At 36.2% G+C, this 12,668-nt stretch overlaps 1 protein-coding gene across 1 annotated transcript in view; it reads left to right on the forward strand.

Annotated features, from left to right (window-relative positions):
• The window catches only part of LOC132112937 (metastasis-associated protein MTA1-like), a 55,898-nt gene that overhangs the window by 18,505 nt on the left and 24,725 nt on the right, over positions 1-12,668 (forward strand). The window contains exon 3 of the mRNA XM_059520698.1: positions 160-253. Coding sequence (XP_059376681.1) covers positions 160-253 — 94 coding nt within the window. The remainder of the gene's footprint in view (positions 1-159; positions 254-12,668) is intronic.

Raw genomic sequence — 12,668 nt, forward strand, 5'->3', positions numbered from 1 at the left:
TCGTCTTCTCTGCATCACGAAACCCTCTCAAATCACCCAGGAAGTGCAGAGGTGTTTAGGTCATGGTTTTGATTTGATCCTCAATTTGCATACTGAGGCTTCCCCAGGAGCTGATTGGTCTATAAGCTGTTGCTGTGACAACTCTGTTCCATTTTGCAGACAGCGAATGGGAATGTGGAGGCCAAAGTGGTGTGTTTCTACCGACGCAGAGACATCTCTACAACACTCATCTCCCTCGCTGATAAACATGCACGTGAGTAGCTGTCAGAGACTACATTACCCACAATGCTTTGAGCTGTCATTTTGAGCTGAAATGTAGGGCTAGATGGGGCAGATATCATATCGAGATCACAATGAAATTTGCGTTGATAAAGATGATAAACTCTGGATAGTTTACTCGATATGGATTAAAGTGACAGCCTATCACACAGCAGAAATAAAGGTGACAGCAGCCAGTCAGTGCATCTCGCCTACCATAAACTCAAACACGCATGCGTTTGCAGTGTTAATTTTTTTTTAGCATCTTCTCGTTTAATTATGTGACTTCACATGAGCTGTTCTGAGAATAACTTCATCAGCTTTTCACCATTTAATTAGAGGAAAACCACTGACAAACGCAAACTAAAACCGAAAGATCAAAATAAATGTTTGGTTTTACATGGAAAAAGTTATGAAAGAAATATATAACTATTGTATACTAATGTATACTTCTCAATGTAATAATAATAATTTTAAGAAATATCATTCACCCAAGATATTTTTTCATCCATGTTTTAATTTATACAGTTATTTTGTGCAGCATCTTATTTAAAAAACAAAAATGCAGTTTTGTTGTAAATTATTTATTTTTATTTGATATTTTAAAATTTTTTTTTTTAAATTATTTTATTAATTTCGTTAGACAAAATTTTTGATGATCAATTTGTATAAAAAACTAACACTAGCTTTTCTAATCTTTTTGTATGGTATCTTTTTATTTACTATACAATTAACAAAAGCAAAAAAGGCATTTAACACTAGTTTACTCTTATTTTCCTATTCTATGTGTTTTCATTTGTTATAGAATAAAAAAAAACCTTGCTACGTGTACTACTCTTTTGTTGATTTTGATTGCTTGCATTGTCCTCATTTGTAAGTCGCTTTAGATAAAATGACTGTGGATGTATTAAATTGTAACAGAATTTAGAAATAAAATAAAACATAAGTTTAAAAGTAGCTTACTTTGTGGAGTTTAATTGTGAACAAGCCAGTTGTGTTTAATGTACATTCATTCTCATTGTCTAACATCCAAATGGTAAGCATTTTCTTCCCCATCATTGAAATGAATATTGTGATAAATATTGATATTGTATGATAAGGAAAAAATATTGTGATGACCATATCGTACAGCCCTACAGTGAGTTCTCTTCATTGGCTGTTAGTTGGATTCTGAGTTTCTAAGATGAATGTGAGCTTGCAGTTGATTGTGGTGGTTTGGGGGTTAAGTGGACTAAATAACTGGGAGAACTCTGGGATACATCACCAAAGAGAAATCTGTCATTTTAATGGATGAATTCTTCACAATATGATCCATAAAGTACATTTACAAAATAAATAATGAATTTTAATATCATGCCAACATGAACCTTTAACTGAAAAGTTAACTCAAAAATGAAAAATGTGTTTGTGCCTTGTGTACTACCTACATAAACAGCTACCTTCTACAGATGCATCCTAACTGAAATGGAAGCTCTTAACATCAAATGTGATTTTTGATAAAAGATATTTTATCACCTTATTATGCAGCATAATTTTGCTGCTTACTTTTTGGAGCCTTTCTGTTCTCTTCCACAAACAGTCCGCCCATTGTCTGTTATCATACGGAGCTACAATGAAGTCTGTATCTCTCAAGTGATCTTAGTTCTGTTTCAGTTTTTTTTCTAGAATGCATCTCAAGTTTAAGGCACCTTGTAGTGAATTTTCTTCTTTGAAAACATGGATCACCATTCACACACACAGAAATTTTGGATAACCTGTACATATTTCTAGGTGAAAAAAAAATTCATTTGAAAGTGAAAGGTGGGGTTTAATTTTATCCATTTAGATTTTATTGGATAAAACGTATTAGGCTATAATAATTTAGGTAGATTGTTTTTTTCTCATCCTTTGTCAGCTTAAATGAGAATAATAATGTTATTTTTTTGGGGTTAGAAATTGACATGACAAATAAGACCAGTGGTGTTATTTTCACAATGACATCAACCAGATGACCCTACAAAATAGTCTTTATATAGTCTTAATTCTAAGTCTTTATATGCAAATTACCATGCACAATTTGGGAAGCCTGTGTGTGTATGAATGTGTGGTTATGGGTTAAGTTGTTTTGATAGCAGGCTGATTTTAATGACATTCATGTTTGCTTCTCTACATTTGCTCATTATCAGAACACCACTAATGTGCTGACGGTGCACAATTTTTTTAATTCAGTTTTTTAAATAACTGAAAGTACACTCTTAACATCAGTCTGTCAAGCATTATAATATGATAATCAAGTATTATTTAATAGAACTATAGTCATTTGAATTAAAACTTGATAACCATGTTAGAATGCATTAGTCATTGAGTCCAGTTGGTGGTGGTGCTTTTTTTGGTCATTCAGTGTTTAAAATTTTTTTTTAAATACTGATAAGATGATGATACGAATTCTATTAATAAGAGCAATATAAAAAACACTAAGGATTAATGAGCTACTGGATTCATGATTATTAATCAGTGTGTGTGTATTCACTCGAATTGATTTGCTGAAATCAAAACAGGAACAAAAATAGGTGAACCCCAGCCAATGACATTTGTGCATTAGTTCCGCTTACTACCGTCAACTCTCTCTCTCTCTCGTGCGTCTTCGCACTAGAGATTACAGTATGTCAAATACAGGTGCCTTGCGCATCCATCAAGATGAACTGAAAAATATCACAGATTGCCTGAAGGAGAGTAAATCTCTGAAGCGCTCAGTCAGAGTGTTCGGCGAGTGAAATGTATCTGTGCTAAACTTATACTAGCCTCCAACTCTAGGGCTGTGATGGTTGCCGTAACAACCGCGTCACCGCGGTGGTCGGTTGCTACCGTGGTTGTCTACTGCCACCGGCGGTAGTGCACGCTACGTCACAAACTCTATAGCAAGCATAATACAAAGTTTTGTATATAAGTGTAATAACTGTAATAGTTGCAAATTCTATGTCTATGGTAATTAACAAATTACCTCAAACATTCCTTTAGATATGCAGATTTGAGCACAGGAAAATACAGTTTATGCATTCAGCAAATTAATTTAGTGTTGGGCGATGGATCTTGTTGGGAAAGCAAATACCGCATCACCGATCTGGAGTCATCTGCATTCGTGTCACCCATCGGCGTTTGCACAAGTTCTCGTGATCGCAAACGCTGGCTGGTCAGGTTTGGTGAGGCTTTCTCCAAACTGGCCAAATACAAATGAGACAGCGATGAATAAACGATGGTAACAAGAAATATGGCAACGATTCCTATTTCAAAGAGAGCTTGTTCAGATGAAGAGTTAGGCCGGTGACACACTGGCTGCGTGGCGTGAGCGTGGCATGTCTGTTGCGTCCCAGGAGCGTGGCGTTGTCTGTGTCTTTACACACCAGAAGCGTGCCTGACGCGGCGCGCTGCTGCTGCTGTAGGTGACATAGAGGGAGGCCGCCGACAGACCAGGATCTTGTCTTCATGACAACAATATCAACTTTTTTTTTACACACCTACAACTATGCCTACTGATAAAGGACACCGTCAACAGTTTTGACGGCAAAATATACTATGTTTGTCAGGTGCAATATTTGAAAATCGATAATTATTTATTTTTTTAATTACATTTATATCTGAATTTATGTCAACCTATAGACTTTCAAACATCAAAATGTCATGAATTAATATGTATTTGTGTACAAAATGACATATAAACATATTTTCCTATTATATTTTGCCTGGAAACGCTTCCAACACGCACGCGTGTCCCGTGAAAGATAGGCGTCGGTTCTATTTCTAGCATGCACACGTTTTCCGCGCGCGTCTCACGCAGGCAGTCTGCAAGCTCTAACCTGTTAACATGGGAGCCCAATTAAAAACGGACACGCCACGCATCCAGTGTGTCGCCGGCCTAAGTTATTGAGCTTGCTGGGTGGTGGAAAAGTAAACCGGACGCAACACAACCGCGTTGCGACAGGTTTAGTCTGTCTAGTGTCTATACAGGACATATGAACTCTGTGTCAGTAGCCTACATCACAGACCGGACGGGGATTTATCATATCGTGTTGTGCTGCATCCAGTGGAGCATCACTGATTATAATGAGTATTTTGTCGCGCTGCGTCGCTCGCGTCCGTTAGATAGGGGGTATTTAACTTTTCTTATTTAGGCTACTTAACTGAATTATTTCTTTGATATTTATTTTAGTGTTTTGCAGGCGGCGTTCACTGACAGAAGTGCTCAAATAAACACTAACTGACGAGTTAAATAGGATGTGTTAGATGAGTGAGATGGGCTGATTTCTAGACGTGCATACATATAAATATATCCTGTATATAATATATATAAAATATATTACATGCATGCACAGTTTAAGTCAGCTTTAATCACCTTTTTTGGTAATTCCATGAATTAACTGACCACGACACTGCTTACAGATAGTTTATGCGCCGCCTTTGAGCACAGGACCGTCAACGCTCGCTTAACTTGCCCCTGATAATAAAGTGAAGTGGAGCGCGTGTCTGAAACGTCTCCTGTTTAGTCATTCTGTGACTGAATAAATTTACTTCTTGTCTTGAGAAAAAGTGACAGAAGCAGCAGTTGTGAGTGGGTGGCCATCCCCGCCCCTACGTAAAATGATTTGAATACGTTAAACTGGAAAAAAATTATCGCCTTCGTTAACGAGCAAATTTTGACACCAATATATTTATACATTTATATATATATATATATTTTTTTTTTCTTTCAAACACCGCGCCACCGGCGGTTGTTGGTCCATGACTACCGCGGTGGTAAACATCAGCCACCGTCACGGCCCTATCCAACTCACACACTGATGAGTAAAATCTGAGAATTAATTAGCCATTGGCTAATATTAGACACCATTTAGTCGCCCAGAGTGAAGATGTAGTCGCGCATGTGAGTGATTTACTCGCAATGTAGAGGGTTGACTGGCAAAAACAAAACAAATATCATGCTTTGAAAATTCAAACTCGCAGTCATCATTACATTACTTTTATGTACAATTTTAAACTACCACATTCCTATTTACAGTCATTCTGATAGCACATGAAAACAGACAGAGACAATGGTAGCTTTAGCAACATTAGCCTTGCAGACTGCCAAGAGTCTCTTTCAGAAAGGCTTTGAAAAACAAAGTGTGCTTGCTTTGTCTGGATCTAATGTTTATGCACAAAGTATCGGTATTGATCCCTCTTTTATAATCAGGATATTTTCTTTAAAAATTAAGATTAACCACAGTAACCTTAGTGATGGTCGACCGATATATCGCCAAGGCTGATATTTGACCTTTTTCAAATATCTGCATCGGCCAATAAGTTTTTCTGTTTGCCGATGCATTCGTTTATTTTGATGGTGCTGAGAACAGCAGCGCCAGAGCACACAGTTTATCGTTAACAATTATGTCCACAGACAGAAGTCTGTCTAATAATCAGATAAAACTGTTAAACAAAGGAATTAAAATGTATACAAAAAATAATTATAACGATTGCTTTTATATTGTTAGTAATAGAAAGGCAAAAATTATTGTACTTTCTGGTTTGACTTCAGCATTCAGCAAATACGCAGTTATATATGGAATGATATTGCGGACTTTATTCAAAAGGCATTGCAAATTGTATTTGCAATTGCGTTTTCAATTTGTGGACGCATAAAATGTGACATAATCCAAACGCAAATGCAAATCGCGCATTACCGTTTTCATTTTCGATTAAGTGAACGCACAGTGTCTGCCAAATTTAAAATGGAAATGCAAAGTCCGTTTGCAATTGTGTTTCCCATATCTTAGGAGCTATGAGCCTGTCATATTTAAATAGCAATATTAATTACCACATTTGCCTTTTCACTCTCTCTTCACTGTGCATGTAAACTGCCAAAACTCAAATGGAATTGCAATACCTTTTGCATTTGAATTTCCAACGTCTACACGGAAACCTGTCAATCAAGTGACAGGGGTGGGGCCGTTTTATTGGGCGTGTTTGCATTGGGAAGTGACGATCGTACTAAAATGTAATATGTTTTTACTAGGGTAAATATGAGTTAACGACAGTGTTTATAATTAAGCCACAGTAGCCACAAATGTACAGTTGTCTTAGACGAATTCTCCTTGATTCAGCAGCTGCACGATGTACAGCAGAGAGTCCTGTCTTGAATCTAGAGATCTGGTGCTACTTCAGTGTAGCTTGGTAGCTCAGTGGTTAGTGATCCTACTAACTTCAGCCGCTGATTTCGGACTTGCATCCTCAGTAGTTCAGACTTTGTGCATTCGACTCGGGAGTGTGATGTCTGCGAGGACGCAGGTCCGGTAATTCTGCAAACAGCAGCGTACTTGATAACATGTCAGCTCGCCTTGACTACTGCAATTTTCCTCACTGTATGATCGCCCGTTTGGCGGCTGAAGTTAGTAGGATAAACAAAAAAATAAAGAACGTCTGTGTCGGCCCGGGTTTCGAACACGCGCTAAAAGACTGTGTGCCGTGAGAGATGACAGTCACTAACCACTGAGCTACCAAGCTACACTGAAGTCACACCAGATCTCTAGATTCAAGACAGGACTCTCTGCTGTACATCGTGCAGCTGCTGAATCAAGGAGAATTCGTCTAAGACAACTGTACATTTGTGGCTACTGTGGCTTAATTATAAACACTGTCGTTAACTCATATTTACCCTAGTAAAAACATATTACATTTTAGTACGATCGTCACTTCCCAATGCAAACACGCCCAATAAAATGGCCCCACCCCTGTCACTTGATTGACAGGTTTCCGTGTAGACGTTGGAAATTCAAATGCAAAAGGTATTACGATTCCATTTGAGTTTTGGCAGTTTACATGCACAGTGCAGAGAGAGTGAAAAGGCAAATGTGGTAATTAATATTGCTATTTAAATATGACAGGCTCATAGCTCCTAAGATATGGGAAACACAATTGCAAACGGACTTTGCATTTCCATTTTAAATTTGGCAGACACTGTGCATTCACTTAATCGAAAATGAAAACGGTAATGCGCGATTTGCATTTGCGTTTGGATTGTCACATTTTATGCGTCCACAAATTGAAAACGCAATTGCAAATACAATTTGCAATGCCTTTTGAATAAAGTCCGCAATATCATTCCATAGTTATATTTAAACAAATCTTTGAATGACTAATGAAAATCTAATTTCAAAAACCTTGCAAACTTGTGTGCATTTGTATCCTGCACTATAGCGTGTTTTCTGTTTATTTATACATTTATTTTTTTAATCCATTTTCAAATGATTTAAAATTTCTTAAATATTAAATAAAATGATATCGGCTTTATATCAGTCATCGGCCACCCTGCTTTCCAAGATATCGGCATCAACTCAAACAAAACAATAAAATCGGTCGACCACTAGTCTTTAGCAGAATAGATGAAGGGAGTCTATGGAGACTCCTATGTTCGTTTGTGCATCCAAAAATGCAACACTTGTTATTCCTGTTTAGTGCTGACAAGCAGCTACAGCGAGAAAACAGTAATGGCGGACTGCTGCCTCTTACTCAGGGCTGTGAATTCACATTAATCTGTTTGCAGTGGATATTTTTTTCCATTTTCATGTAACAGATTAATAAAGTGTGCACACTGAACATAGTTGCTGTCCGGCAGTGTGTTCAGGAGCGTTGCGTCTGCTGTAGTGCAGCGATCGTTTCCGCATAGACACGTGCTGGTTTTCGGTAATGCGCTATATCACAGTAATGAATATGCACTATATTGTTATCGTGGGCACTTCTAAATACCTTGAATAATTATATATTACAAATTATTCAGAATTTGGAATGCATTTTAAGAATAATTTTCACACTCTACATTAGGGCTTCATTAGTTAACATTAGTTAATTAGTTAACATAAACTGCCAATGAAAAATTCTTCTGAACACATTAATCTTAGGTATTCCAATATTTAATAACACATTTATTTGTTATTTAATGAGCTATCAAGAACTAAGTCTTGTATTTTTTGACAGATGAATAACTTCTGTAGCAAATGTAGCTATTGCTCATTGTGAATGTTAATGGTTAACTAATGAGTTCTTCTTTTAAAGTGATACCTCTTGGTCTTATAGTTATTATGCACTTTTATCAGTGTAAAACTTTTAACTTTATATATTTTCTTTATTGCTTTATTATATTTAAATGTTCAGTTTTTTTTGTTTTAAGAAAAGTTATTTAACCTAATACCTACTGTATTATGATCACTTTTTAAAACTAAATTTCAGTACCGTGATAATGCAATATACCGTAATAAAAGCATTGGCAATTAATCGCAACAGGAAAATTTTATACCGGCATATCACTATTTCCACACCGAGTCTATTGCTGTGCTGTAAGCGCTTAAAGTAACAACATGATGTTTGCAGTAAATATGAACATGGATTTACTGGAAAATGTTGTAATTACACCAGAAATGCATATTATTAAAGTATACTGTGTTTCACAGTCAACACATTTTGGCTAGGTTTAAAGGGAAAGAGCACTTTTAGATAAGGCAATGATGGATGGCACTTGTGGAGGTAGGAAAACAAAGTTCTTTATGAACCACAGGATTGCTTGTAATAAAGAATTCAATGCAAAAAAAAAAAGCAGTAGAGCTGACCGTTATTTTAAATGTTTTTCTACTTGCTTGAGCAACTTAATATATAAATCTAGAAGTAAATGCAAAAGTTAAAGGCATTGAATAATGTGTTGCTTATATTTATTGTTTAAACATGTCTGTGAAAGAATTTATTACTGTACTGTAAAATGAATTGCAATGCTGAAAAAGCATTTTCAGTGACAATGTTTGCATTTGAAATCAAAATATTGGATAAATGTTGTGTTTGTGGTAAACAGCCACGGATCAGTAGCGGACTCCTGTGTGAAAGCACAGTCTGTGCTGCTTTCTCTCTCTCAAGATTCACCTAAGAGGGGAATTCCCCCCAATTTCAAAAATTAAATTCAGGCCCTGAATAAACGTCTAAAAGTCCTGATTGGAATATCACTTTAAATGGTTATAAATGAAAACAAATTCGCTATCTGTGATCAGTATCGGCAGATACTGCATTCTGTGATCGGCCTCAAAAATCCTGATCGGAGCACCCCTATTATAGACTGGTTGTTTTCACACACTGTGACCTACAGACTTCATAATAGTTTTATTCGTAATAATATTTTTCATAATAGTTCCCCTTTTGTTTCTGGCTCGGTGTCTTTTGTTGAAAGGGATAGTTCACCCACAAATGAAAATTCTGTCATTAGTTAACTCACCCTCATGTCATTCCAAGCCTGTAAGACCTTCTTTCTTCTTTGGAACACAAATGAAGATATTTTTGATAAATAAATATGGAGGGTCAGAAAGCTCCATTTCTATGTCATCTGAAATAACTTAATTTGTGTTCCGAAGATGAAACTACACTAGTATGTTTTTCTTTGTTTATTGTCGTTGGCATCAAACCTGTTTTTTGTAGCTCTTCACCCTGAGCTCTCCTTGACTTTCTATATAAGGAAAAGAGCAGCCTAGACATTCTTCAGAATACCTCCTTTTTTGTTCGATGGAAGGAAGTGGGTTTGGAAAGACATTAGGATGAGCAAATGATCTGAGTGAACTAATTCTTTAAATCTTGTTAGAGATTCAGGCAAAAAGATATTAGTGTCATCCATTATGTCATGTTCAGATGAGTGACAGCCCTTAAAACACCCTCCTCTCTTGAATGAACTGTAGTTGTGAGTCTTTTAAAAGAGAATCTGTTCCTGCTGTGAGCAGAACCTTCCTCCAAAATGGCTGCTGTAGAGATTTATCAGCAGAGAGGTATCTGAGAGGTTTGTAAGTTCATGGGTTAGACAGTTGCTTCTGCGTATAAAAGAGATTTCTGCTTTGGTCCGCAACACACAAGTCTGATTCTGAGACTGTGAAGCCTATTTGTTCATGTGGACCACACAGATGCAGTCAAGAGGAACTCTCTCTATGTGTGTGTGTGTATTATGGACCTCTCCTTAATGCCAGCAGTCTCTCCGTGGACCTTCAGACATTTGCAATATGTGAGAAATGCATGGCAGGAATGGTTGTTCACCACATGGGTGTGTGCTACATCCTGTCTCTGCCTTTGGAAAAGGGAAAGAGAGTGGAAGAATGAGTGGAAGAGTGCAAGGAAAAAGAAAGTCACCAATTGGAGGGAGGATGAGGAAGAAGACTAACCAGTGAGAAGAGGGAGGACACAAGTTCAGTGGTGGTCTCGTGTGCCTTCATGCCTCAGCCCATCGTGCATTACTAGTGTTGCTTGCAATCATCACTTTTGCTGTTGCACATATTTAGGGTTAGGGTTTTGTTCAAATGCCTAATTATATGTATTAAAGGAATAGTTGACCCAAAATTTAAATCGGTATTATTTCCCTCCAGTAAAATTCAATTAATTCATACTTTTATGCATTCATTTTTTTTAAATAATTTTTTTTTAATACATTATTATTCTCCATTTTATTTTCTTATCAAGTTATTTTCTTTTACTAATTAAAATTCTTCTAATTCATTCATTATTTGTTCTTTTAATTATTTTTCTTTCCTTTTTATATTTTTTATGATTTTATTTTGTAATGTATTCTCTTTATTTTCTTCTTTTCCTTCCTTCCTACCTTCATGCATTGTTTTTCCTTTCTTCCTTATGTATGCATGTATGTTTTGGCAAGTTATTTGTTCTCTTTGTTATTTGTCTCTTTACTTTTGTCCCAAATGATTTCCTTTTTTCTTTTGTCCTTTCTTTTGTTTTTTGTAATTTCTTTCTCTCTCTCTCTCTCTCTCTCTCTCTCTCTCTCGCTCTCTCTCTTAGCTTCCCTTTTCTTCATTTTTTTCTTTTTATCTGTATTTATTTATTTTTCTAGTTATTTTTCTGTATTTTATTTTACTTCTGTTCTCTTTCATTAATTCATCCTTTCTTTTTTTTATCCATGCATTTATAAATTTTTTTCTCTTATCTTTATTTCTTTTTTTGGTAAATAGTTTCTTCTATTTATTATGTTAGCTTCATTTTAGTTATCTTTTTATTTGAATTTCTGTATTTTTTATTTATTTTTCTTATTTCTTTTCTCTTTTTTTTGCTTTTTCTTTAATATTTTCATACATTTTCTTATTTCTTTCTTTATTATTTATTTATTTTCTGAGTTCTGCATGGGCAAGTGAAACTCTAGCTTTCTCCCGAAATTGTAGAAGTCTACTTTCTAGTGCTCTTTGACCCTTGATGTAACCCAGCAGAGCTTGTGGTGTGTAAACTTGACTTGTGTGTTGAAGGAGTCAGCAGCTTTGGGTGCTGTGACTCACAGATGAAATATTTAGCTCTCTGTGATGCTGGCTCCACCTCGCTGGGCCCTGAGAGCATGAGGCAGCGAGGCGCCATGTGTGCTCCGAGAGAGACCTGGCCCGGCTGTGAACTACTGACTGGAAGCACCTCACTCGTCTGCCTCAGCCGCTCCACTTGTTTGAGCTTTCTGCTCGACCTATCGGTGCCGAGCGCAACAGCTTTGAGTCACGGCTGTCAGAGTGAGCTGTGTTTGTGTGTTTTACATTTCTTCCTGAATTGGAAGGGCAAAATAAACAAACAGCGGTCGGAAAAAGGCACCGGAATTCATCTCCGTATCATCTCATGTCCTTATCAACAGAAATGCGCGTGGTGTGGGTTTATGTGACATACAAAGCGAAAATGTGTGTATCTGTGGCCACAGCTTTTTGGATGGAGGTTATAGAGTGTGGTGATGGAGGCTGTACCTATTGTATTTAGTGCGTGTGCATTTGAGAGTTGAATGAAAATCGTCTCTGGATCTCCAGATATGACGGATCTATATGTCCTTAAACTTTTTAAGGATGCGATGCCATTAATTAACGTTTTTGTATGATTTAAGTGTTTTTGAAATAAGTCTAATGCTCAACTTGACTTTATTTATTTGATCAAGAATACAGTAGAACAATAACATTTTGAAATATTATGATTTAATTGATATTATGATTGAAGTGTTTTCTGTTTTAATATAGTTTCAAGTTTTTATTGATGTGATAGCAAAGCTGAATTTTAAGCAGTCTCCACTCCAGTGTCACATGATTGTTCAGAAATTATTCTAATTCGCTGCTAAAAAAACCTTTTCATATTATTATCAGTTGATAACCAGTATGCTACCTAATATTTTTTATTTTGAAGAAACTGTTCAACTTTTATTTCAGGATAGAATAGAAAGATCAAAACAACATTATTTATTTGGAAGAAAAGTATATATACTGTCTGTGTCTAAGTGTATAAACAAATATTTTGGCAAGGCTACATTTTTTATTTTATTTTAATAAATTGTGAAAGTGTATCTGTTAATTACGTTATACTGATTCAGGATTCACATGCCATGTCATTTTGGACATTGCAAAAGTATTGACTTTTTG

Source organism: Carassius carassius, chromosome 32, assembly GCF_963082965.1.
Source record: "Carassius carassius chromosome 32, fCarCar2.1, whole genome shotgun sequence".
Lineage (NCBI taxonomy): Eukaryota > Metazoa > Chordata > Actinopteri > Cypriniformes > Cyprinidae > Carassius > Carassius carassius.